Source organism: Cetorhinus maximus, chromosome 5 (assembly GCF_964194155.1).
Source record: "Cetorhinus maximus chromosome 5, sCetMax3.hap1.1, whole genome shotgun sequence".
NCBI lineage: Eukaryota > Metazoa > Chordata > Chondrichthyes > Lamniformes > Cetorhinidae > Cetorhinus > Cetorhinus maximus.
Genome location: NC_135883.1, coordinates 26,612,978 through 26,638,982, shown reverse-complemented (window position 1 = coordinate 26,638,982; position 26,005 = coordinate 26,612,978). Strand labels below are relative to the sequence as shown.

The following is a 26,005-nucleotide window of genomic DNA, read 5'->3' as shown; positions in this document are numbered from 1 at the left end:
AACCAGAATTTCTGTAAAACTGAACTAATTAATACCATTCCACACTTAAGCCAAATGGTGGGTTTGGATTGGGTGGTGGTGCGCTACAAATTCAGCACCAAATTTATATTGGTAACTATGGGCAGGATTTTCCTGTCGGCGAGTGGGGGTGGGGCCTGCTCGACGATGCGTAAAATGATGCGTGATGACGTCGGGCGGAACTCCTGACGTGACCGCGCCCCAGTTGAATGTTCAGGTAGGCGGGGCTCAGCAAAATCAGCTGTGCGCCCACCGACCTGTCAATGGCCAAATGAGGCCATTGACAGAGTCATTAAAGTAATTCATAGACCTGCATGTCCAACGTTAAGGTTGGCGGGCAGGCCAGGAACCCTGGCGGACATTAGAAAAAGCATGAAATCTCATCCACGGGCGGGATGAGGTTTCATGTAGGTTTCTAAAAAATTAAACTTTTTTTAAAAAGTTATGGACCTGTCCCAACTCATGTCAGGGATTTTTTTTTTCTATTTTTAATAATTTGTACATTAGAGCCGATCTCCCTGAGGCAGCACTTAGCGTCAGGGAGATGAGTGCGTTCCTTCGTGCACGTGCACGTGCTCGAAAGAGCGCACTCTCGGGTTTAGGGATTTCCCCCCTGCCCGCACAGGGAGCGCATAGTGCTTCCGTGCAGACGTCACGCTGGGCGGGCCTTAATTGGCCCACCCACATAAAATGGCAGCACGCCCCCGCGATCAGGGGTGCTGATTGGAGGCACGCCTCCACGCGCCCGGACTTCAACTTCCTGCCCTATGTATTTGTTGCAGAGGGAGCACATTCCTCTGACATAATCCCATTTAGTGTTCACAGTAAGCAATCAAGCGAAGAGCCTCACAGCTTTGAAGTTTATCTTCTGTTTCCAAATCCTTTCTCACTGTGTCTGCTTTCTTGCTTTTTCTTTCCCCTCCTGTCTACAAGTATCCACAGCCTTTTGTTCAGTGTATGCTATACTAATATCAGTAAGTACCTGTAATTGCATCTCACCCTCTTGTATCAATCCACACAAAGCTGGAAGATTTCTGTTCCCAAATACTCTTGCTTGTAGAGCACTTCCTAAATAAGCTGCTGTTTGAAGGCTTGCACCTTCATGGAAGCAAAAATTGGGCTAAACTAAAATCTGTCAATTAGTAGTACCTTGGTGAATTTTCTACTGGTAGTTTTGTGATCCCAGGAACTGTTGGAGTCTATTTAGGAAGACATCTGTTTTGCTATTATTGTCTGTGGCAAAAGTAGATATCCTAATTTATGTAATGTTAGAACTAGGCTAACTTGGTTCTTTTGCATTAAAAGTAGTCAGCCAGTCTGTCTGGCTATATGCTGTGCCATTTTTTGCCAATGCACTTACTCATTTTGTGTAACTTTGCATTGATGTAAACTATAAATTGTGTTGAATAAGTAGCAAAGAAAAGATTTGTGTGGATATGACAAAAACTGGAAATTTTCCAAATGCTGTGATCCCAGGAAGTTAATGTAATTTTTAATGATTAATGATCCTTTTTGTTACCTCTCTCAAAAGAGCAATTGGATGAAGCATCATTGAAAATCACCCATATAAACTGTCTTCATCATATAGGCCCTAGTGATTAATCCCAAACAATTCCTGACATGGTTACAGCATGATTGTTTAATTTTTAGTTTTGCAAATTGAATGACTGAAAATGGTAATATTTATTTCTAAACATAGTTCTTCCTTCTATCAATGATAACATTTCAGGATGAGACATATTATTTCATACAGGTCCAAAACTGTATCAAATGCATTTTTGTTCCAAGTAGCTTTATGTATTTTAACTATGGAAAAAAGATCTGCTTTAGGCTCATCGTTAATCTTTTGGCACAAATTAAAATGGGAAATTAGAAAACCATTAAGTTAACAGATGGTGTTTAGAAATTGATTGTCCAACCATCCATTTATTTTTCTACCTGTGTCTCCATTTCTTTTTTCTTACTTGCTGTTTTATTCTATTTTTCTTGTCTTAACTTTTTCTCATGTTTTTGTTTACTATTCTCTGCCCACGAAGGCTAGAAAGGTGGACATTGGAAGATGGGGAAGTCCTGAAGTGGAATACAAGTGACGATGTCAGGCTTCAACCTTAGCAAGATGGTTTTCACCAATGGGGATACCTAGGGATGTGGAATGAGATCAACTATAGCTGCTTTTAAGGTGTCAGATTTGGCTCAATGGTACCACTCTTGCTTCTAAATCAGAAGGTTGTGGGGTCAAGTTCCCATCCAGAAATTTGAGCATGTACTATAAACTAAAACTTCAGTACAGCACTGAGTGACTGCTATCTTTTGGATGAGACGTTAAACCGAGGCCCCGCCTGCCCCCTCAGGTGGACGTGAAAGATCCCATGGTACTTTTCAAAGAAGAGCAGGAGGTTCTCTCCGGTGTCCTGACTGATATTTATTCCTGAACCAACATCATTTGAAAAAGGTTATTTGGCCATTACCTCATTGCCTTTTGTGGGACCTTATTGTGCCACATTCCTACAATATTGGCTGCTCTTCAAAAGTACTCCATTGACTGCAGAGTGCTTTTGGACATCCTGAGGTCATGAACGAAGTTATATATAAAAGCAAGTACTTTCTTCTTTCTTGACTTTTAAACAGTATTTTTAAAACCATTGTATAATCAACTCATTATCTTTATAAGCATCTGACTGTCTTTTCCAGTATAATTTCTCTAATTGTCATCTTCCAGTTGAGTTCAGTCCAACAATCACTGTTATTATCAAGTAATGACTTTACAAATTATCCAATTGATATAACCAGCAGCAATAAAGGCATTTTGTTGGTAACCCTATTGTGCCAAAATTCACAAAATCCAATGATTCACGAACCATTGAGTAACTTGATTGAGATCATTTTTGTTCTCTCCTTAGTAGTTGGACTAAGAATAGCTTTGCCAGTGATATTCTGCATGCCCTCTTGACCTGCAATGGATATGTTTGCATGCAAGTGTACGTGGAACGAACCTACAGATAATAAACAGGGAAAACTTTTTTCAAACAGTAGCATCTGTGACTGTCTCAAGTTTAGATTTCCTTTGGGCAAATAAAGTACCTGGGGATTGATTAGATATTTTGATTAAATTTTTAATGATTAACACAAGTCCTCTTTTTGTTATAGAATTTCTCCACGTGTATCAGTGCATTAAGTAAATATGCCCAACTTCAGTCTTTGTGGAAGACACGTGACTCTGATCAAATCAGTGCCCTGACATGGAGTTTTGCAATCTATACTGTCTGCAGTAAGTGTGACTATGAACTGAATCTTGCTTCTCTAAAAACACATTTTAACAATATCTTGGCTTTTTTTGAGACCTTAGAAAGGGAATGCACATTTCCAGTTTTACTTTTATTTCAACTTTGATAATTCCGTAGGACTCAATAGCTAGAACTGGGGGATGGTAGAGATTATAGAGGGCTGAGACCAGAGAGAGATTTAAACATGACAGTGAAAATTTTAACTATGAGGTGGTCAGGAGACAATGAAGGTTAATGCACAGGAGTTACAAGCAAGCAAGATGTTGGGGTGGGATAGGATACCTACAGGAGACTTTTGGATGGAGCCTGGAAGGATAGCCAGGAGATCATTGGAATGGATGACCCTGGTGCCAGAAGGTGCAGTAGTTGAATGTTGGAAATTTTAAGACATGGTGCCTGTGTTATTCCACAATAGTCAGCTGTGGAGTATTTGCTGCATTTGATGCAATTACTAATAATTTTATTATTCTTGTACAGCAAGAATCTTCACCACACTGATGACCACCCAGGACATTGCAGGTGAATAGATTTTATGTAATTACCAAGTAATTCTAACTGTAAATTTCTAATTTTCAGAATTCCTACATTTAAACAGATTAATATGTTGGCAGTAGCAGTTATGGTCACCAAAACGAAACTAACTTGGAGTTTTTTTTTGAATGGAAGTATCTTTCACATGCCACTAAAACTGAGCATTTATGCCCTAAGACGAGATACAACCAAAAAAGTAGTAACTCTTTAAGACATTGCGATGTAAGGTATTACTCACATGACTCTCCCATTCCTAAGTTGTGCATAAAGGGCATTGGTTACCAGATGAGTGAAGTGATTCCTAAAATAACTAATCAAAGTGATTAATACCACAATCATAGTAACTATTCCCTTCCAACCATTCTACCAAAATAACATTTATTCGGCATACAGCCAAGTAGCCCATTTATTGAAACAGCAGCATGTAATTCCATACAGAAATGGCTCCTGGGTTCAATTCTTCCACTTTGCTGAGTTCCATAATGCAGCTGCGAAGGATCGCCTAGTGGAAGCAAAAAAACCTTCTATAGCGGAGTGGGCTTGTACGTTATCTGTCATTGTTGCACGATGATCCCAGCCCATTGCAGCCGTATCAAAAGGCAGCCACTCCCTCAAGTTGTTTTGGCCAGTGGATTCCAACCGCAACTTCCATCACTGCATCCGATTCTTGTAATCAGCCTTTCTCTCATAGGACGAGTATCATACCTCTCATTTATTAGCTGAAGGACTTCATATAACCATGTGTTAAGTTAACAAGCCAGCAGGAGTCAAGATATCAGTTATTTCTAGAGTTAGTCACTATGACTCATCCTGTTTCTGGGATTGTCTGGTAGTGTGCTTTTGGTTGTTTGAAAAAAACTTTAAAAGAAATATCATCTTTTCATTTGAGTAACACCTTGCAGTCAAATTTTTTCTTTTTGAAATATCTCAATGTACGAATACCATTCTGTTCTCAATTCTGATCTTAGACCTGCACTCTTAACAAATAGTAGAGCCAATGACTTATCTCCTTTTTGCCTAGTGTTTATAAAGGATGTTCCACAAGTCTGGAAATGTTTGTTTCAATAAAGGGCTTCCATATATGTATCTATATAAAGGATTTGCTTTCATGCATTATAATTCAGTCTCAAAAGTTGTTTTTAAGTTGTCATTTCATACTTTTTTCTGAGCTGCAGCCAGAAATTTACAAGCACCATTCAACTTAATAACTTTCCTCAAGAAATTGGAGTCGTATTTGATTGCTTTCAGGTTATGTTTAGTTAGACCAATTATTAGAATTTGTGCTCAGTAAGGGAAAGTTTAAAACCAGCACCTCATGCATATGCTACTAATGGAGCACAATATATATTCCATGGTATAATGCGCCTTACATTATAGAACAGGGCATCATCTAACTGGGAGATCAGCTCATAACCACACCCTATGCATTATATTGAAGCTCATATTCTATAAATCATTGTCACATTGAGATTTCTGATCATTTTTCCATAGAAATTATTTTTAAAAAAAGGTGCATTTAGGTGTTTTGAGTTTTAAAATAAAAGATTCACAAAAGTTTAAAACGCCTGCAGCTATTTACTTTCCAACCAGATATTTATGATAGCCCAGTACAATTGGATCATTAGACACCCTAGTGTCTCCCAGCCAACATTCTCATTGTAGGGGCTTATAATGCCTTCCTTTAAGCTTTGCATGAAGTTAGCTTCAAAAGGGAGCATCTTTAATGAGCAGCTCCTCTGGCTAGATGCTGATTAGTAGTAGTGAAATAAAGCAGCTTATTGATTTCTATCTGGCCTCATTGCCCTAAATGTTTGCTTGGTTTGCTTTCAGAAAACACAAAGAGGTATTCATGATAAAGACATAAGTATCCACCCAGCTCACAAAGGGATGATATAGTTACGCTCCTGGGCTTATTCTATTGTGCAAGATACAGGGCAGCACGAGTCAAACCCCTATAAAGTAACATTCTGACTGATTATGGTAGTGGCTGACACCACTGGACCCAAGAAGGCACCTATGGAATGCTTGTGTGCTTTACGTAAATGCAAATTAAAATACAATAATCTTTTTGATTATTACAAACTTCTGTTGCAAAAGCAAAGGCTTGATTTTTATGCATGGTCTCTAATGATGCTTTAAAGGTGCATCTTATAATGGTTTTAATTTTCTTTCCAGTGCTTATACGTTACGCTGTTATTGGTGTGTTGAATATATGGGTTTTGACCACCATCATTTACTACAGGAAGGCTGGAAAGAAAAAGGAATAAACATGGTAAGGAGCAGTGCCCTGGCCAACTGGTTTTCTGGATTGAATCAAAAATCCTGCAATGGTGACAATCGGCGAAGAACGCTTTAGTCATTATTCTATTGTAATATGATGCAAAGACAACCAACCCAAATATGCTGAAGAAATTTTGGATTTGCCCAATAAATGCTGATTTCATTTTTTTAATATAAATTATGTGCTGTGGGTTTGGCCATTGATTTGAACCCTTGGCAGATTGTAGGAGTGAGTAGGTTCTATTGTGGAACGAACCAAGGACAGAAACTGATTAAAGGACAAAGCAGGCATCTCTTTATTCAGTTCATGTCTACTAGTCCTCAAACAGATGCCACTCAGATTTACTGTAGCCAACAGTTAAGTGGATGAGGATAAACCATTGTCATGAACTAATTGCTTTAAACCTTACTGTTTGGAAATTGCACAGCTAACCTAAGTAAAATGAAAAATAGATCAAGGCCATTATTACATTAGATACAGCTAAATAACAATATTGTAACAGTTATAAACACAAGTGCTAGTTTTCATCTTCTAACCTCTAAGTCAATGGGGTGTTTAAACCCTTTGGCTATGGATCATAGCTGTTTACTACAAAGCCCGAGAAGTCCATTTAAGCAAATACAACAATAAACTGAATTAAAGATACACTTTATTGAAGACATTACTTTTTGTATTCACGAAAGCTAATAAAATTAAACTTATGCTGTTATTTTACTCGTAAAAACATTTAATATAGAATTACAGCATAGTGTGTCGCACAATACTGATTCTGGTATTCAATCATGTAGGAGGTGAAATTCCAGAGCTTCTTCCTGTGATGATGTTGCTGTAACTTTGAATGCAAATGTGGTTTTATTGAAAAGTTGTGGCGGTGCAGCGGGAAAAGCCCTGAGGATATTCATTCCCCTTGTTTATAATCTGAGCTATGTCACAGTTAACCACTCTCAAGGAAACATTTGCATCAAGTAGTTGTGTGTGATGTTTATATCTAATGACCTCAGGCAAAATTGGGTCAGTCAAGAGCAATTTTCAAAAATGTAAGGCAAAGTACAGTGATGGTAGTCTCATTAAGTAGCCCAACAGTGGCAGGGTGATTATGACTAGGATTGCATGATCTTTAGGCCTTTGGAGGAATGGTCCAAGAAGAGGAAACAGAAATAAGAAAGAGCAGATAGTTGAAGCATGGTTATGGCAGAATAGATATTAGAGGAAAATAGCACCAAGGAAAACATTGAAGCTGTGTATCCTTTTACAACACAGAGGGAAAAGCAACAAGCAGCAGAAGATTGATTAATTATGCCAATGGGAAAGCAATGGGACCACATAGAAAAATCCAAAAGCACAATAAAGTAGGAGAGTTGTGTTAAGAATGTATGATGGACTTGATCTTCTGCAATTTCAGAACTGTTAAAGGGCAACCCTATAAAATATACAAATAGAAACAGACTTCCCATTATGGATTTATCTTAAGAAAATTAGTTTTTAGATGCAAAGGAATGTGTATGGCGGTAAAAGGGCACAGGTGGCTGGTTGGTTATTTAAATATCATGCTGTTGATTTCCTAAGATTTGATCTCTGTTTTACCTTGGCTGGCAAGGTTTCCCAGGCCGCCACCTCCCACCTCTCTGCATTCATCTCCGATGTCCCTTCTAGCCTTTGATTTTTGCCTGCCCTCCACCACGCCTGATGATTGCACTTCCAGCCTCTGAACCTACGAACCTTATACCTTCAATTGTTGTCTGGCTTCTGGTCCTCTCACCCCCAATCTTTCTAATCCCTTCCCTTCTGTCAAAGGCCTCCTCACTCATTAAAGTGCCTGCCTTTCAATCTGGCTAATAGCAGCCAGGAAACAAGAGGGGAAAAAAGGGTCTTCTAGGTTTCCTGACCATAAAACAACAACCCTGGATACACCATGATGTTGAGGCTGTGGTTTCTAAAGATGATTTGTCAATCCTCGTGTCAATTCCTGTGCACTGTTAGTTGTCCAGCAAAAGAGACACACTCCTCTGTTTTGACTGTAGATACAGGATGCTAGGGTAACTTTGGAGGGGATGCTGAATAGCATCAATTGCCCCTAGCACTGTGCAACTCATTACAAAAGCAGGGTTAAACAGGTATTTCTGAAGAAGGTGAAGTTAGTTGTAGGGTACAGAAACGGAGAATAGCAGACCCCCAAGGATTTAAAAAATGGGAGACGTCATTAGTTTGGGGTATGGCCATAATATGCCTGGTATATGTCTTCAGTTCATAGAAACAAATTACTTCTGATATCTAGAACAGTAGAAACTCAAATGTAAATGAGAATGAGAATCTAAAGGGTAAAAACAGCATGGAAAAGTAGTAAATACAATCTGTAAAGAAATCAAAATGTATTGTATAAAGTTTAGATGTTTTCAAAAGAATTTATTTGCACTCCTTCCAAATATGTGCTCAGCAGGTCTCGATACAAGGGATGCTGCAGTAATGTGACGAGTAATACATGGCTTTATTTATTGTGTTATCTCCTAGTTGTTACTTGACAAAGCATTAATGACCTTAAAGTATAAGAAAATGCAGACTATTTTCCATACAATCTATGCACAAGATCCCATATGTTTTAAGTATGAAATCAGTATGGTCAGGGACTATGACATTTGCAATATTTTCAGTGTTGACAGCTGCTGGGATCAGAGGTATGAAGTGATCCTACCAAGTTATTAGAAACTCAGTTACTAAAGTTTGAATATTTAAAAAAATAATTGGAAAATAAGTGGCCTTAAATAATTTTTTTGCTGTTGGACTTCTTAGTTTAACATCTAATGTTATTAAAGGTTTAAAAAGTTAGTTTTTTGATGATTAATTCATATTTAACTTCTCATATTTTACTTTTGTTTAAATAATGTTTTACTCAAATTCTAAATTCAGTGTAGCATGCAGATATTTAATAGAAAGTTTTGTTCTATGGCATTTACCTGTCATAAGTAACAGAAACCAATCACAATTTTTTTTTCCCCAACAGAAAACATTCCTAGGGAAGTAAATAGTTTCCAGCTCTGCATTTTTTATAATTAATATTGTGGCTAGATTTTGAAGTATTTAGTAACTACTAAATATTTCATTAATTGTAGCAACAAAATTGTTTTGCATTTTTCCAATCATGCTATAAATTGATCTAGTGTAAGCCAAGACGGACTTCTGTAAGCCATCACAAAACCTTTACAATTAATAAATTTAGAACCTGATTTGAGGTGCACAGGAAAACATAACCATTAACATTCTTCAATTTCTCAATCACTAGGCAGCTACTTAATAGGTTGGAAAAGAAATATCAAAACAAAAGCATCTACTGTGTTTATAAGTGAATAATTCAGATCTAGCTGTTTATCAATTCCAATATCATAAATGAGTAATGCAACTAACTGCCTTCACTTAACGTACCTTGTATTTTACGTTTGGCACAAGACGAAAATTGTATATGCTGGAAATGCTGGCTCACCAGTTAGTTAAGATAAATAGCACTCTGCTGCGTTTCCAAAGGTGCAGCTATACATATTGGGTGATGACTTAATGCAAATTATTTAAAGTTTTTTTTCCCCTAATACTAGGTTAAAATGCAAGTTGTGCAAAATTCACAAAGTAACTTTTTAATGTAATTTCATGTTTGTATTCCTGTAAGTAGCTCTAAATATTAATACAGATAAGAAAGAGAATGCAGATCACTGAAGGATCAGGTAGCTTGCTTTTGTACTTTGCTCCATTTCTAAGTTTTGTATACAGACAATAGAAATACAATAACTAGTAAATATGGAACCTAAACAATATATTAGTTTGTATCATTGTATGAAAACTCACTTGTACGTACAATGTAATATTTTTCATGTGACTGACCATTTTTACCATAAATTTATGACCAGAACTAATCATTGTGTACGTCATCTTCTCTAGTACCATCTGCCTTCATGTCCTACATTTTGTTTTACTGGTTATGATGATAACAGCTCTCACCATTTACTATTCTAGGTTTACTTCTGCTTTATAGATTATCGTAGTGATCCTGTATTTTTGAATCACAATTTATTTTGGCATTGCTGAGAAGAAATTATCATTCACCTGGTTAAGAAACATAATTGCATTGAAAAATTCCTATCACTTCCCATATATCTTGGTTCATTATGTAGTGTAGGGAGGCAATGCTATGTTTCTGGACTGAAGCCTTTGAAAGATGAAAATATGGAAGTACAACTCCCATCAGCAGAAGATGCAGGTGTACCACTGTCTAAAAGGTAATTAATTACAGTAAGGTTCACTAGTCAGACTATAATAGAATCACAGAATGATATAGGGCACAGGAGGTGCTCATTTGGCCCATTGTGCAGTGCCGGCCAAAAATAATTATCCAGTTTAACTCCGCCCTCCAGCTTTTGGTCCATAATCCTGTAGGTTAAGGTACCTCAAGTGCATATCCAAGTGTCTTTTAAATGCAATCAGAGTTCCTTCCACCACCATCCTTTCAGTGTTCTGGACCCCCACCATCCTCTGGGTGAAAAGCATTAATCATCAACTCCCCTTTAATCCTTCCACCAACTAATTTATATCAATGCCCCGATTATTGATCTCTCTGCTAACAGAAATAGGCCCTTCCTATCCCTCAATTTTACCTTAATTAAATCTCCCCATAACCAGCAAAAACCCCAGCCTATCCAATCTTTCCTCACAGCTGAAATTCTCCATCGCTGGCTACATCCTCTCTAGTGGGATCATATCCTTCCTTTAATGCAGTGTTCAGAACTGTACGTGGAACTCTAGCTGTGATCTAACTAATGTCCTAATGCAAGTTCCCTGCTCTCATGCTTTAGGCCTCACCTAGTAAAGGAATTATCCAGGATCCCTTCTTGACCACCTTATCTACTAGCTGTCCTGCTACCTTCAGATGTACACTGCAAGGTCCCTCTATACTACTTAGAATTCTACGATTTGTTTGTCATCCCCAAATACATTACCTCAATTTCCCAGATTTAATTCTATTTGCCACTTTTCTGCTCACCTGAGAAGTACATTGATATAATCTTGCATCTTACATCCTCATTGTCAACCACATGCCCAATTTTTGTATCATCTCCAAACATTTTAATAATACCCCCTAAATGTTGAGCTGGTATTCTATGTGGGTGAAGAAAAACTTTTTTTAAACAAACTGATTTCCACCGTAATTTTCTAGGTTATTTTTTGGGCGGGGGGGCTGTGGGTTTGTACAACTCAATCTCCTTCCAGATTTGCCCTAAAAGAACTTCAAAGTTCCCTATTGTCTTCTTACCTAAAATTGGGCCCGAAGATGCACATGTAACAAAAGAAATGGCAACTTGATTCTCGGTTTAGAAACACTGCTCTAGTATGGCAGGTTGGAGAAAATGAAAATACTGTTTCTTTACAAAAATAAATCTTTAAAGGTCCAAAGGCAGGCAGATGACATGGGCTGGATTGTTATTGATAAACAAAATCTGATTGCTATACTGTTAGTAAAGCAAATAAGGTCATTGTAGGGAAAATGGTAAAAAGACAGAATTTAAAGGCTCTTTATCTGAATGCATGCAATATTCAAGACGATGAATGAATTGACAGCACAAATAATAATGTGACTATTATAGCCTTTACAAGGATGTGGGTGCAAGATGCCTAAGGCTGGGTCCTGAATATTCAAGGTTATTTAACATTTCAGAAGGCCAGGAAGAAAGGAAGAGGATGTGGGGTAACTCTTAACAAAGAATAAGATCAGTGCAGTAAGAAATGATCTTGCTTCAGAAGGTCAAGATGTAGAATCAGTTTGGGTGGAGATAAGAAATAGCAAAGTAGTCACTGGTGGAACAAGAACAGAAAATGCTGGAAAAACTCAGCGGGTCTGGCAGCATCTGTGGAGAGAGAAATAGTTAATGTTTTGAGTCCGTATGACCCTTCTCCAGCTCTGAAGGGTTATACGGACACAAAACGTTAACTCTGTTTCTCTCCACAGTTGCTGCTTGACCTGTTGAGTTTTTCCAGCATTTGCAGTATTTTGCTTTTATCTTAGTCACTGGTGGAGATAGTTTATAGCCCCCTAATAGTAGATACGTTATAGGACAGAGTATACATCAAAATAATGAGGGCTTGTAAAAAACCTGAACCTCCTTAGCCACAGATGGTACAATCCTTCTCATAGGGTCTTTTTTTTACAATGGGATATGTATTTTCTGAGTTACAAAATATCTCCTTAAATGTCTGCCACTGCTTCTCTACCGTCTTACCTTTTAACCTATTTTCCCTTTGCACCTTAGCCATCTCTGTCTTATTACCTTGTAACTGTCTTTATTTATGTTTAAGATGCTAGCTTTAAACCCACATTTCTTACCCTCAACTGAATGTGAAATCCTATCATGTTATGATCACTCTTACTAGACGATCATACATTCGTGTGAATTAGGAGCAGTAGGCCATTCAGCCCCTCGAACCTGCTCCACCATTCAATAAGATCATGGCTGATCTGATTGTGACTTCAACTCCACATTCCCACCTACTCCCAAAACTTTACTGAAGTCAATCTCATTGAACATTATTGGGTCTAAAATAGCCCGTTCCCTGGTTTGTTGCAGAACGTATTGTTCAAAGAGACTGCCTGGGCTCATCCTCAATGCTACCTTTACCAATTTGATTCATCCAATCTACATGAAGATCAAAATCACCCATGATTATTGCAGAATTTCCCAAGTGACTATTAATTTTGTCCCAAATTATTGTTTCTAAACCACCAAGGTTAAACTGACTGGCCTGTAGTTGCTGGGCTTATCTTTACACCCTTTGCACTTGCCCATTACACCCTAGAGACGTCTTATTTTTTTCATATGGTTTTTCTATGTTAAACTGTCTTCATTCCCTCCCTTTTTTTATATTAGTGCATTTGTGTATGTTCTGTAATTGGGAACAAGGATGGTATCAAATTGAAAGAAAAGGCATACAATGTGCAACGATTAGTGGTATGCCAAAAGATAGAGAATTTTTTAGAAACCAGAAAAGGATGACTTAAAAAAAGGGTGAAATTAGAGTGAGAGAAAACTAGTGAGAAATATAAACACAGACAGTAAGATCTTCTACAAGTATATTAAAAGGAAAAGAGTAGTGTCAAGAAATAGGAACTTAGCTGATTACCAAGCAGAGATCGGGAATTACAAACCCCGACATACTCCAGGAGTGAGCATGCGCAATTCAATGTTGTGGGATCTTCAGGTGGGGACAAGTGCCCAGTGTGTCTGCATGGAAAAACAATGGTGCAAAAATACCTTATCGTGGGACCCAGGAGTGGGGCGCCATAGCAAAAGGAGCCCCGGAACAGGGAGAGGTCCCAGAGAGAGAGAGAGAGAAATTTTACTTAGTTGTGAGGAATATGAGAGTAAGTTTAAATCCCGAGATTCAATTTAACATTAGGAAAAGTTAGAAATATTAATTGCTGTGGCCTACTCAATTGCACTTTTTCTTAAATTTTGTCTGGGTTCAACTGGCATCTATGAAAAAATATCACACAGTACATATCAAAAATATTCAGATCACAGGATCCTTAGAATGATAGCATGCTGCTGCACTAATGGCTGAGTTACTCCAGTAAATAGCTGAACCATACAAATCAAAGATTTTCAGTCCCAGTTGTGATTTGTTAGCTCTTCTCAGCCAAGGTAGTGCTAGTGAAACCAACCCTGGTATTATGCCCCTGGGTTAGACGGGGAAAGATCAGGCAAGCTCCATCCAAAGGTTCCTGCTGCGTGTATCTGCTCGTGTAAATGGATTTTCAGTGTGGACTAGACTGACTCAGCCACGTCTTTGTTAGTGCTCTTATCTGAGTATTAGCCACCTGGGTAAAGGACCAGAGCTCTCCTGTTGAATTATACCCAAGAAGGGACTAAACCTAATTAGATTAGTGGGAGAAGAAATTAACAGGAGAAAAACTAACTGTACCATAGCTACTCTATCAAGGAGAGCTTTAAGCTCCATGGCTATGTTGCAAAACTTAGCTATCTGCTGGTTCAATTCAGGATCGATTTCTTCCTCCTTACTCACATTTGGAATCTTGATGAATTAATTAAATTTAACAAATCAAAGACAGAACCTCAGTCATTCAGCTGCTTCAACAGGAATTGACTCAATTTGTACTAAGCTAAAACATGTTATGCTGCTGCAATGTTCCCAATTGCAGGACAAACACAAATGCACGAATATAAAAAACAGGGAGGGTAATGAAGACAGTCAACATTGAAAAACTATATGAAAGAATAAGACAACTGTGGGGTGTAATGGGCAAAGGGTGTAAAGGTAAGCCCAGCAACTACAGGCCGGTCAGTTTAACCTCGTTGGTGGGGAAACTTCTAGAAACAATAATTTGGGACAAAATTAATAGTCACTTGAGAAATTGAGTTAATTAAGGAAAACCACCACAGATTTGTTAAGGGCAAATCATGTTTCACTAACTTGCTTGAGTTTTTTGATGAGGTAACAGAGAAGGTTGATGAGGGTAATGCTGTTGATGTGGTGTTCATGGACTTTCAGAAGGCATTTGATAAAGTTTTGCACAACCGGTTTGTGAGCAAAGTTATGGCTAATGGAATAAAGGGAACAGTAGCAACGTGCATAGAAAATTGGTTGTGTGACAGGGAACAGAGTGAGGTGGTTAATGGATGTTTTATCAGACTGGAGGAAAATTCGTAGTGGGGTTCCCCAGGGCTCAGTATTGGGACCCATTGTTCATCCTGATATGTATTAACGAACTAGACCTTGGTGTACAGGGCATAATTTCAAAATTTGCAGGTTATATGAAACTTGGAAGCCATTGTGAACTGAGGATAGTGTAGAACTTCAAAAAGACAGACAAGTTGGTGGCATAGGCAGGCAAGTGGCAGATGAAATTTAATGCAGAGTAGTTTTAAGTGATTCATTTTGGCAGGAAAGAACATGGAGACAATATAAACTAAAGGGTACAATTCTAACGGGCGTGCAGGAGAGGGACCTGGGGGTATATGTGCATAAATTATTGAAAGCAGGACAGGCTGAAAAAAATGGTTAATAAAGCACACAGCATCCTAGGCTTTATTAATAGGGCAATGCTGTACAAAAGCAAGGAAATTATGTTAAACTTATGTAGATCACTGGTTCAACCTCAATTGGAGTACTGCATCCAGTTGAGCACCACACTTTAGGTAAGACGTAACGGCATTAGACAGAGTGCAGAAAAGGTTCACGATAATGGTCCCATGGATGAGGAATTTCAGTTATGCAAATTGATTGGAGAAGTTGGGACTGTTTTCCTTGGAGGAGAAGGTTGAGGAGATTTGATGAAGGTATTCAAAATCATGAAGGATCTGGACAAAATAGACATTGGGAAAAGAAGTTCCCATTGGCAGAAAGAACAAGAGGGCACAGATTTAAGGTAATTGGCAAGAGAAGCTATGGTGACATGAGCAAAAAATTTTCACACAGCGTGTGGTTAGAATCTGGAATGCATACCTGAGTGTATGGTGCAGGCAGATTCAATTGAGGCATTCAAGAGGGAATTGGATTGTTATCTGCAGAGGAAGAATGTGCAGAGCTATGGGAAGAAGGTGGAGGAGTGGCATTTGGTAAATTGCTCCTATGGAGAGCTGGTACAGACATGACAGGTGAATGTGCTGTAACAATTCTGCAAGGTAGGATGAAGCAATACTTTGCAAGTAATAGGCTTATTAAAAATTTGTGAAGAGTTAAAACAAGATTAGATTTCATTCATGTGAACAAAAATCTTCCCAATAACAGCTTTAAAGACTTAACACATCATGTCAACGTGCATGTATATAAGAGAGATAAGAGAGTGGGCTGATACCAAATTGACAACTATGCAAAACAAAAAAAATGGAAGGCTACATAATGGTTTTATTGTCAAATATGTTTACATTATCTTTAGCATACTGTAGTTGTATAAAACATGCATTTCAGGATGATAGCCTTTATAATACAAAATGGCCAAGCCAATATAAATTATGTATTTTTGTAAGATGGCATGTAAAATAATATATATGTATGAGTGCCCCATTTGCAAGGCCTCAGCTTCCCAGGTACACAGAGTCCTCATAACAAACTACTGCAACCGTACTAGAGTCTACACTACAGCTACAGTATTAGAGAACTCTATACAAACTTTTAAAATACACCTACAGTATGACTTTAGTTAAATCATTTGAGTTTGTGAAAATCTTTATATATATGTGATGTGAGATTGTAGTAAAAATAACAGACACGGATGCTCTTTTTTTTTAGAAATAATAATGAAAATAAAACATCTAGACTGGTACACAAACCAAGGCAAATAAGGTTTCATAGCACTTAGTGAGTCTAATGGATTACAAATTCCATAAATTTGCAATTACAGTAATATAACTGAAAGGGCCAATACCATGTCATTCCTTGTATAATTAGTTTACAGTGGGTAGTAACAGTTGTACATTAGAGCTAGTTCTTTTTAAGATTCCATACTTGAAATATTTTCTTCAATAATTTTATAGAAACACATTCAAAATTGGCCAATGCAAATGGTTACATGTAAAAATAGTGCACTATTTATCTTAACAATAAACTTTCATTTAATTTCCATTATAACAGTCATCAGTAAACTTCAATTTAACAGGATGGGCAAACATTTAGAAAATGTTAAGTTAAGGCGTTATTTAGATATGAATGAAAATCACGGGTTGCCCATTATAAAGTGTGTAGTTCTGACTGATAACAGTCTCAAAATTTCCTCAATCTGAAGGAAATGCAGTTTCCCACATTCCTTTCAGACACAGCTTCCTATAATATGCTTATAAGCAAATCTGTTAAACTCTATGGCTTTATACAAGTGCATAGATGCAACTGTGATAACAAAAGCTTGTTCTTTATACATACCATATGATGTACTTTTGCCAACTGAAAGACAACTGAAGGTTTCCTTTCACTAATTATTATTCTGCATAAAACTGAAAAGGTATGACTGACTCTCTGAATTCAAAGCTCCCTTTAGCTGTTCCAAAACAATATACTTTCACATGACCACCTGGTACACTTGCTTTCTTATCCTAGTTGAACAGATGCAACCACCTCACCAATTCATCATTCTTCTTTACAATATCTCGGTCTACTGGGCAGTGGCACATTTCCCTCATTCTGAGTCCCAACCAATCTAGTGTTTATTTCACTTGGTTGCCAAGTAGTATCACATCCAAGAGAGCTTTTTGGAGATTATACATAACAAGCAACCTGGGGGCACCTTTACATCAACTTCTATTGCTGTCTGGGATTGCAGCAGACCAATACTGCTCCCAGGTTTATAATTTTACATTGCTGCAAAGTGCTGTAAACTATTGTGAAACTTTTGATCCGTAGACAGTCATGTTTAGCTCTTTTTCATATAAAATAAATTGCAGCATTTTGTGCACTCTTGTTTGAATGTCAAATAGCATATTACACAATCTTTTCTGTTGATTAGGAGGGAAACCCATCATCTTGAACAGTATGACTGCATTCCCCAGCAGACAGTTAGCTGAAAAAGAAACAAAAGATAAACGGTATTAAAACATATCTTTAACCCAGACTAGAATATGTGTTTCTGTATTTCTCTATGTGGAAAGTCCAAATTACTAATTTGTGCAAAATTGTATTTTGCTGAGAGTTGGATAGTAATTTCTCTGTTTTGATGGCTTTGAGAAGATTGTGCAGAGCTTGCCAAAGTTGAATAAAATTTTGATGGATTCCTTACAAAACGCGTCTAGCAACGGCAGCATCCTTCTATTGCTAACTGCTATTTCAGTTAGTGTCTATGTTAGCTTGAAATTTCTAACAGAGGAGGATAAAAATAGCAGATCCATCTAATTAAGAAATACTGTTTAAAATACATCATGCTGGTAGCATACTTTTATTCCATCATAACATCAATTATGAAAATTGTTGAAAATGCTGAATTCATACTTGTTATTACTGTCAAAATGTTGCCATGTCCAATTTTGGAAGAAACAAACAGAAAATTAAATGTAGAATGCATGAAGCATGGCTGAGTTGTAATCAATTACATTACTGGGGATCTTTTACTTACAATATCTTCCATGACATTTACTGTACAGAAAAAGGCTGTTTGGCCCAACAGGCCCATGCTGGCGCTTATGCTCCACATGAACGTTCGAGAATTTTGAATGCTATACTTTTGTAAGGAATCCATCAAAATTTTATTCAACTTTGGCAAGTTCTGCACAATCTTCTCAAAGTCATCAGAACAGAGAAATTACTATCCAACACACAACAAAATACAATTTTGCACAAATTAGTAATTTGAGCTTTCCACATAGAGAAATACAGAAACACATAATTCAGAAACAAACGCAAACAGTAATCCATAATAATGCAAAGAAAAGCAACGTGATTCTCCACGTATCATGATTTTTTGGTATCTTTGTGTGTTCCTTTTTAGGCAATTCAGATAGATTTTGCTAGATAAGCAAGTGTTTTACTTAACTCGCTATCAGCTATGCTGACAAAAATCAGGAACAGATGAAGGCAACTAAGGCTCCTTCCCGCTGGCACTTGCCAAGGTCACAAGTGCAGGCTTTCAAGTAAGAAAGCATAAAGCAAGTTAATTTAGTAAAGTCAAATGTTTAGGAGTGCCATTTAAGAGCCAGTTTAGCTGTGAAATTATGAATACCCTGTGCCAGAAGGTGGCAATCTCCTGCACAGTTAGTTCTTGCCCATCAAATGTACTACTTCAGGCAGACACTGAACAGAGGTCAGGGCCCGTATGTTCCACGGAGCGGCAATCGCTGTGAGATAGCCGCTCCTATTTTACTGTGCCACAACTCTGCTCCATATTTCTGGCTGGGATTCTTGATCCCAGCTCCTTCAGAAATGCAGGGCAGTCTTCCATGGAACTGCTCGCTCATGGCGCTGGATCATCTGGGAGGAGTGGGGGGGGAAAGAGAGAGAGAGAGAGAGAGACAGACAAACGCGTCCTCTTTTTAATGGCATTAACTGCTGCATTCTGCTAAGTGTTCATTGACACACTGAAAAGCTTTGGGACATATAAATAGCTTTTCAGTGCGTTAGTCGATGACTGAGAGAGTGGGTAGGGTGGCAGCTGGATAGGGTGGGTGAGCCGGGGGTTGTCATATTGTGGGCTAGTCAGCTTGGGTCAGGGTGTCAGGGGCTTGTCGCATGTTCGGGAGGGAGCGGGGGAGTTGGGTGGTCGGGGCTAGTCAGGCGGCCGTGGGTGGCATTTTGGTGGGGGGGGGGGGAGGAGAGGAGAGATTCGCAGGGGTCGGTTGTATCGTTACCCAGGAGTTAGACTAGTATTTTTCCTGGGTAACTATCCAGGTATGTACATCGGAACTGTCCGAAGTTCCAACTCTAACTCAGAGTTGGAGACTTTTTCAGAGGGTCCCAGAGGAGTAGGCGAACTGCCCATCAGAAGTTCAAACATCCTGGGCAATTCTTATGGAGTCAATGTGTCAGGATTTCGGTAGGGTCCTGAAGTGCATCTTGGGGGCAGGGGGTGTTACATCCGGTCTCCAATGATCAGGAGGCTAGAAGATCTGGTCCCAGAAGTTTCCTCAGAAGGAAGGAGGGAGTTAAAAAAAATGAAATGATCAGGACACCAGCTGCTTTTGCACAACTCTGAGGATCTGACTATATAGGACATCATCAGGAGTGTCAGTAATGTAAGGTGGGAGATTTAAAGGGGAAAAGAATAGGGAAATTAATAAACTAGTTTAAAAAGTCTGCAAAGATTGAGGTTATAAGAGCTCACCTATTTTGCATTTCAAAGCTTGTGGCATACCATTACACAAACTAGCTGCAAACTCAAATTAAGTGCAAGATAATCTCCAGGGAACGGCACTTGGGTTTTGCATCGATGCTAAGTGTTAGTATAACTACACCCTAAAATAACAAAATTATTAGCTGAAGTTCTGTTGCTTCAGCCATATGACGAGTATAATCTATTTATACTGGATATTAATACAATAATGTAATCTGATTCAGCAAATGCTTTTGTATTTTGATGGGGATGCCAAAGTACAGGAGTTAATACTTTTTGGCTTATTTCCTGTATCAAATATCTGCTAAATTCATAATTACAGCTACAGCTTTATTACCTTTGCCATTGAAGGTGGGCGGAGGAAATGTTTTCACCCATGTTTGTTTGTCTGTTTGTAAACAATATATCTCAAAAACTAATGGATGGATTTCAACAAAACTTGGTACACAGATAGGGCGTGGCCCAAGAAGAACTGACTAGTTTTAGGTGAAGTGGCGGATCCGGACCCTAACATTTTTTTTTCAAGGATCCGTTGAGATTGGAAGAAAGGGCCAATTGACTTTTTTTTAAAGAATATTGTGGGTTATTTTAGAATGTTGTGGATTGTCTCAGCTGCTGTGGTGGATTTTGTCACAGCTGTCAAAATGTGAGCAGGTTGTTGGATGTGAATTGGCCTGAAGCATCCTTAATGAGATGGAAGCTCTTAATAAAACACATTCTTTTTTCGGCTTTGTAGTTATACAACATCAACCAGGCCTCAAGGAAGATCCGTCATAGACATAACATCGGTCATTGGGAAAATGCTAGAATCTATTATAAAGGAGGTTACAGTAGGGCACTTAGAAAATCTCAATGCAATTGGGTAGAGTCAACATGGATCTTTGAAAGGGAAATAGCATTTGACTAATTCATTAGCTTTCTTTGAAGTAGTAACAAGCAATATGGATAAAGGGGAACCTGTAGATGTAGTGTACTTGGATTTTCAGAAGGCATTTGACAAGGTGCCACATCAAAGTCTGCTACACAAAATAAGAGCTCATGGTACAGGGAGTAACATAGATAGAGGATTGGTTAGCAAACAGGAAACCGAGAGTATGCATAAATTGTCATTTTTGAGTTGGAATGCCACAACGATCAGTGCTGGGCTTCAACTATTTACAATCTATATGAATGACTTGGATGAAGGGACATAATGTATGGTTGCTAAATTTGCTGATGACAAAAATAGGTAGGTCACTAAGTTGTGACGAGGACAAAGGGAGGCTACAAAGGATATAGATAGGTTAAGTGAGTGGGGAGAAAAATGGCAGATGGAGTATAATGTGGGAAAATGTGAACTTGTCCGCCTTGGCAGGAAGAATAGAAAAGCAGCATATTATTTAAATGGAGAGAAACTGCATAACTCTGCGGTGCAGTGGGATCTGGGTGTCCTGGTGCATGAATCACAAAGTTAGCACGCAGGTACAGCAATTAAGGCAGCAAATGGAATGTCATCATTTATTGCAAGGGGAATGAAATTTAAAAGTAGGGAAGTTTTGCTACAGTCGTATAGAGCATTGGTGAGACCCACATCTAGTGTGTTGTGTACAATGCTGGTCTCCTTATTTAAGATAGAACATAACTGTATTAGAAGCAGTTCAGAGAAGGTTCACTCAACTGATTCCTGGGATGAAGGAGGGGTCTTATGAGGAGAGGCTGGACAGATTGGATCTGTATCCATTGGAATTTAGCAGAATATGGGGAGATCTTATTGAAACATCTAAAGATCCTGAGGGGGCTTGACAGGGTGGATTCTGAAAGGATGTTTCTACTTGTGGAAGAGGGTAACACCAGGGGGACACAGTTTAAAAATATGGGGTCTCCCATTTAAGATGGAGATGAGAATTATTTTTTCTCCTAGAGGGTCATATTTTCTTCCCTGTAGAGCAGTGGAGGCAGGGTCATTGAATATTTTTAAGGCAGAGTTAGATAGATTATTGACTAACAAGGGAGTCAAAGGATATAGGGAGTAGGTAGGAAAGTAGAATGGAGGCCACAATCATGAGCAGGCTCAAGGGGCTGAATATCCTACTCCTAAATCTTGTGCTGTTATGCAAAAGCTGCGTAATTGTAATAACATTGAGTTAACACAGCGCGGCACAGTTGTGCTTCCCACTGAGTGTCCTCCTCACTTGTTAACATCTGTAGTAGCATGATGCTTTTATAAAACTTAAAAGAAACTCTCCTTTTATTGTCTTGAAAGCTCTGAGTCAATCAATAGAACAATAAATACACATGCACAGTGAAAAAAACATACCAGATACAATAATTTGCATGCTTGTAATAAAACACATATTAATATGTGTGCTGTATCTACCAGTGGAAAATACATAACCATAACTGCGGGCAGTTAATCATCAAGTGCACATCTGGACTGACAAATTCAACTAAATTATCTAGAACATTTCATTAAAAAGCCAATTAATTGTTAAGCATACATAAAATCTTTTTACACATATACAAAAAAAATATTTTATGCTGTATCAGACGTAGAAGGCTTGGGCTGAAGATAATTGCTATTAGTGTCAATTAGATTGAAGTAATTATACCAAAGATTCACTGATAAGTTGCAACAATTACTGTTGTTGTGCCAAGTATTTTAGTATACCCATTATCACATAAAGAGAGATTTTCCAGCCTGCTCCCTGGGAAATCTCCACTATGTCATCTTCAGTGAGATGATTGAAGATCCTCAGCTTTTTCTGTTAAATTCAATGTTTTGAAAATTACAAATTAATGAGTCTTAACAGTTATAAAACTTTAAAGTACACTTAATAACCTAATGAGCTGAACATCTTGATTTGTAATTTCAGAATCTATGACGGGACGAATGGACATAGTTACAACAAATCCTCTATCTGCCTGGAAGTTGTTCCTGAGTAAGGACTGATTCCAAATAGCTTGGCAGTTTTCATACATTCAGAAAATAGAATGTTTGTACATTTGTATACGAGATCACAAAAATCACCACAAATCCAAAGAAAGTTCATAGATTGATTCTATCCTCTGAAATAACAAGTTTTATTTAACCTGGTCTTTCATTAATAAAAATAAAATGCATATATTTGATTTATGGTGATATTTCATGGTAGATTGTTCATTGCAAATAAAAGACAACGCCTTTTTGTTATAAGGAATCACTAATCAAGTGGTAGGATCTGTGTTGAAAAACAAAACTTAATTTTTAAATGTCTAATAGGAAAAATATATCACACTATTTTCTGCTGAATTATTTTTGGAAAATACGGAGATAAAATATTCATATCACTGATTTACTGATGAAAACCAGGCACTGAAATATCAGACTGCACAGCCTACAGCAGCCAAAAAGCAATGGAACTGTCCACTATTGTGCACTGTTAAAATGCTATATTCTAAAAACTATATCTACTTCAGCAATCACACTGCTACAAAACAAGATTCTTGCAATTTCTGCTTTCCATGAAAATTATGGTAGCACGCAAGCCAAACCATGCTTCATTTAAACATCACTGCAGACTTCAAAACCAGCATTTTGATAGGTTACCCCATTCAGGTAAAACAACTTCTTCAAAAATCAAAAACATCATCATCATCATCAAACGGCCAGTCCCAGTCTTTAAAGGCCATATCAAGCAATCTGTAACAGTTCAGGGAATGCAAATTGATTTAGCGAATGTGCATCGAGTCAGTGATCATAGTTTACATTTCTTTACAACGAACAACATTCTTCCCCAAATGTACGACTCCCCTGTCTAGACACACATGGAAAACGACAATTGGACAAGGCATTGGAAAACTGCCTGTGACCACAGAACTGGGTCGCTGCCTTCAAGAAACAGTAATAAAATATACCTCTGGTATTCCTTCATCAAAAGCAGAAGAAATTACACAGTTAAAATTATTTGCAGTTTTATTTCTGCTTATATAAATGCAATAACTGACTGGAGTCTAGATAATTTTAATAGATATATGACCTGGTGACTTTTAAGACCTAAGCAGGGCTGATATTGCATTTCAATGCATGAATTGGGAACTCTAAAGTGTAATTTCAGCTTCCATGCAGACTACATAGAAGATGCAGATGCAAATGAAAATTATCATGCAGGACAGTGGTTAGGACAACACTCTTAAAATTAGTCTTGATACATGCTGAGCAAAATGAAAGTGACCCTCTAAACTTACTGGTGCTATTAAAATATGTCAATGTAGGATGATTCGAAGAATGGGGCCAGAATCAGAGCTACAAGAATAGCAATAAAGATGGAAATAAAGCAAATGTTTACATGTTAGAGAAGTATTAAGAACATAGTATGACACCCTTCTAGCTTAGTGAGTTTATCAAATGAGTAGCAGAGCATTAGACAAAAGGAAAGTACGAGATCAGTCTCTGGTTTGTGTTGGGTTAGCTGATCTCATTGCTAACATTAGATGCAGTACAAGTGGTCACCTGGCCTGGAAAGGAGTGAAAAAACCAGTCAACACTTCTGCTCTCCACATCCCTATGCAATGGAAATGAGGTGGTACATGAGAACAGGGTTAAACTGGGCTGTGATGCTCCCTGGTGTCAATCACTGTCAAGGTTCATACATTACTACAGTAATGGCTACTTCATTAGAGTCCAGGGAGACACCTGGAAATCAGACCCTGGCAAGGGAGTCAAGTTTCATAAAAGGGATAAGATAAAAATGACAAATGCATGCAATCACACCTCAAAATGTGGGATATTAGTAAAATAGTTCACTATACACTAAATTAATGCAGAATTGAATAGAATATTTCCAAAATGGCATTCTGGTTTTGCTATTCTAAAGGTTCAAGGAGCATCAAAGAAACACCCAATTCTTTATAAAAACACTTGAATGAAAATCCAGAAACACACGTGATACAGAACTTGCACCCCAACTAAGTAGTTGCAACTTTTAAGCCTCAATAATGCCTTGTTCCCACTATTATACTTTGTCAGTTCTTAGCTAGTAATAGATGGGAGTGTAAGGATAAGCTGATACTTTGATGGTTAAAAAAAGTAATAGTTTAGAAATAACAGCCATCTGGGTAGAAAAAAGTTACTCCAAAGGAGGAAATCAAATAAAATTAAGGGTGCAAACACACACATTTTTAATTAAGTTCCTTAAAAAAGATACAATTCCAGTTATATTTCCTGGCTGTGTCTCACCCAAGAAACAAAGCACCATTTACTCCATTCTGAAAGTTATTTTAAGTTCCCTCATATGCCTGAGTTATTCTCTGACCCAGGGAATGGGAATTTTCCTGTTCACTTGGGAAATAAAGGTTAGTATGGCATGGTGAATTTCACCAACCTTTCTTCGAGGAAATACTTAATTTCCCACCCATGCCTTCCTATGTGGAACAGCTGAAATTTTGTTCATGTGATATCAAAGATTAGAACCTGGAGAAATCACTGCACAGTGTAGCACATTAGCATGCCACCACTTCAAGTTAGACATAGCTATTTGTCCTCCTTAGATAGTTTATCTGAAGTTGTAGGTTTCTCCAAGGTATCGTGAATGCTGCCTCCCAGAGAAGGAACAACTGAATGATGCATGAAGTGTTTGAATTCTGCCAACTCTAAAAGCCTGCTTTCGCTCCCTTTTACAAAGAATGCAAATGTTAGTTAAGACTGAGGTTCAAATTTGGTCTCTTACATCATAGGTCAAAGCAAATTCTTATATTTAAAAATTAACTTTGCCAGTAAAGCTCCACCATTTTCATTCAAATGTTGGGAGAGTGGAGTTGAATTGGCTTTCTGTACTGGTACAATGTAAATTGTGCATCATGACTTTCATTTGACCATGATATTGTTGCACTACACAGCATATGGGGCATAACAAATGGTTTTTAAATGGTCAACAGTAGGACAAATTATTGGTAGCAAAGGGTATAGTTTTCTAAAAAAAAAAAGTGTTTTCAATATAGCAATAATTAACATATGAGACATATAAGATCCTGAGGGCATTCGACAAGGTGGATACCGGGAGGATGTTTCCTCTTGTGGGGGTAACTAGAATTAGTGGACAGTTTAAGGATAAGAGGTCTCCCTTTTAAGGC

The 26,005-nt window shown here is 37.9% G+C and overlaps 2 protein-coding genes across 3 annotated transcripts in view; one reads left to right on the top strand and one right to left on the bottom strand.

Moving 5' to 3' along the window:
- slc66a3 (solute carrier family 66 member 3) overlaps positions 1-23,019 on the top strand; it is a 50,072-nt gene extending 27,053 nt beyond the window's left edge. Inside the window, exons 5-8 of one of the 2 annotated variants that reach the window (XM_078541606.1) lie at positions 3,166-3,286; positions 3,780-3,821; positions 6,009-6,105; positions 22,771-23,019. In XM_078541606.1, the coding sequence (XP_078397732.1) occupies positions 3,166-3,286; positions 3,780-3,821; positions 6,009-6,100 (255 nt within the window). In that variant the 3' untranslated portion in view covers positions 6,101-6,105; positions 22,771-23,019. Of the gene's footprint in view, positions 1-2,054; positions 2,198-3,165; positions 3,287-3,779; positions 3,822-6,008; positions 6,106-22,770 lie in introns of those variants that run through there. The other variant, XR_013576571.1, reaches the window with a different exon arrangement.
- Positions 15,995-26,005, bottom strand: part of rock2a (rho-associated, coiled-coil containing protein kinase 2a) — a 233,604-nt gene continuing 223,593 nt past the window's right edge. Inside the window, exon 32 of the mRNA XM_078541605.1 lies at positions 15,995-17,659. Coding sequence (XP_078397731.1) covers positions 17,656-17,659 — 4 coding nt within the window. The 3' untranslated portion in view covers positions 15,995-17,655. The remainder of the gene's footprint in view (positions 17,660-26,005) is intronic.